A 2,379-nucleotide genomic window follows, 5' to 3' on the forward strand; every position below is an offset into this window, starting at 1 on the left:
CAACCACCCGAGCCACTGCCTGTTCACACCGCTACCATCCAGAAGGCGAGGTCAGTACAGGTGCATCAAAGCTGGGACCTAGAGATTGAAAAACAGCTTCTATCTCAAGGCCATCAGACTGATAAACATCAATCACTAACTCAGAGAGGCTGCTGCCTACATTGAGACCCAATCACTGGACACTTTAATAAATGGTTCACTAGTCACTCTACACAATGCCACTTTAAATAATGCCACTTTAATCATGTCTACATATCTTACATTACTTATATCACATGTATATACTGTATTTTATACCATCTAGTGCACCTTGCCTATGCCGCTCGGCCATCGCTCTTCAATATACTTACATGTACATATTCTCATTCACCCCTTTTAGATTTGTATGTATTAGGTAGTTGTTGGGGAATTGTTAGATATTACTGCACTGTCGGAACTAGAAGCACAAGCATTTCGCTACACTTGCATTAACATCAGCTAACCATGTGGATGTGACAAATAACATTTTATTTGAATTGTTAAGTTAAGACTAATGTTATAGTTACAATAGTTAGTATAATATAGATGATTGCTGACTAACATTTGATTCTCTTTCTTAGCTCTGAGAAGAACCAGACTAGAATATTTTTTGCATAGCTAGCTATATCAGACTTGTGGGGATTTTGACCTCCACCAGTGAACACCATGTCCCCAAGGAAGAAGCTTGTCCCTGTCAGTAGAAGAAGAATGGCCAAAGCAGGGGACGACTTCTTCCCTTTCAATCTTCTGCCGGTGGAATGCCAGCTCCCTGTGCTTTCCTTCCTGAGGTTGACAAGTGCAATTCTGCGCTTGTATGCTTCAGTTGGAGTTGCCTTGTGCGATCAGGGAAGCTTTGGAGAGTGGCAGACTTTTCTCACCATGGAGTGCTCAACCTTGGACAGGAAGGACTGCTGGTGTCCAACAGAGAGTTTTGAGCTTTGGAAGGCATGGTTTCACCACTACACCCACCACCTCATATCCTGTGGTGCAAGCCTACTCACCCTAAAAGCCAGCTTTGACCTGGGGGACCAGTGCAACAAGTGGGGGGAGCTTCTCTCTGACCTTCTAAAAAATGTCCACTGCAGGGATCTCCGCCAACTGGAATTGAACTAGACATTCACACTACTGGAGCCACTGAACCTGCGGGTTGGCTCCATTTCCCACCACAACAACATTACCAAGATCACGATGGACCAGTTCACTAAATTTCAGGTACTACTGGGCAAACTGTCCCACAGCTGCCTTCGGATCACCTAGATGCGCCTGCATTTTGACTGGTCTGAGACATCAGTGTCACTCCTCACTCAGTTCCAGCACCTCCGTGTCCTTGAACTCAAGTACTTTTGGGTCTTCAAAGGGAGGAGCCCAAGCACTTTGCAGATCCTGACCAAGTCACTGCCCAACCTTAAGTCCCTGACATTGCATATCTTACATGCTGGAGTCCATGTCTCTAGAGTTCCTGGATGTATCACCTAGTCGTGGTCTAGTCTTCTCCAGTCTTAATCTGCCAGCATTACGGGAGCTAAGGGCCAAAAATATTGCCCGTGGCATTACTTTACGTCAAAACAGGCTTAGGATACAGAGCAGGTGGCGTCTGTACCAGGTACTAAGAGAGGGGACCACCAAGCGACAGGCCCTCAACAATGAGCGACTACTTCCTGATTTGGAGAGGGCAGAGTTCCAGAGAACTATCATCTATCCTCCAGCAGTCCTGTTATTGCCTCCAACACCTGGACAGTTGGCTCTGGTAAACGAAATGCTCAGGCTCCAATCCAATGTTAGCTGGAACATTTTAGCTCATTCCCTCACCATTCCATTGCACAAAATTATTGTGCATTTGATTTTTGATCCTTATTTAAAATCCTTATTTAACCTGTCTTCTCCCCTTCCATCTACATTGATTGAAGTGCATTTAACAAGTGACCTCAATAAGGGATCATGGCTTTCACCTGGATTCACCTGCTCATTCTATGTCAAGGAAGGAACAGGTGTCCTTAATGTTTTGTATACTCTGTGTATTTTATTTCACCTTTTATTTAACCAGGTAGGCTAGTTGAGAACAAGTTCTCATTTGCAACTGCGACCTGGCCAAGATAAAGCAAAGCAGTGTGACACAGACAACAACACAGACTTACACATGGAGTAAACAATAAACAAGCCAATAACACAAACAAGTCAATGACACAGTAGAGAAAAGAATGTCTATATACAGTGTGTGCAAAAGGCATGAGGAGGTAGGCAATAAATAGGCCATAGGAGCGAATAATTACAATTTAGCAGATTAACACTGGAGTGATAAATGAGCAGATGATGATGTGCAAGTAGAGATACTGTGTGCAAAAGAGCAGAAAAGTAAATCAA

At 43.9% G+C, this 2,379-nt stretch overlaps 1 protein-coding gene across 1 annotated transcript; it reads left to right on the forward strand.

Annotated features, from left to right (window-relative positions):
• The first annotated feature begins 480 nt into the window (after nucleotides 1-480).
• On the forward strand, nucleotides 481-2,060 carry si:dkey-12e7.1 (uncharacterized protein LOC557553 homolog). The gene is given in 5 exon segments (XM_042301158.1): nucleotides 481-799; nucleotides 802-947; nucleotides 949-1,442; nucleotides 1,444-1,681; nucleotides 1,683-2,060. Coding segments are annotated over 5 exon segments (1,080 nt in total). The 5' UTR covers nucleotides 481-684; the 3' UTR covers nucleotides 1,770-2,060.
• The last annotated feature ends 319 nt before the right edge of the window (nucleotides 2,061-2,379 follow it).

The sequence above is a fragment of the Oncorhynchus tshawytscha genome, linkage group LG19, assembly GCF_018296145.1.
Source record: "Oncorhynchus tshawytscha isolate Ot180627B linkage group LG19, Otsh_v2.0, whole genome shotgun sequence".
NCBI classification, from domain to species: Eukaryota; Metazoa; Chordata; class Actinopteri; order Salmoniformes; family Salmonidae; genus Oncorhynchus; species Oncorhynchus tshawytscha.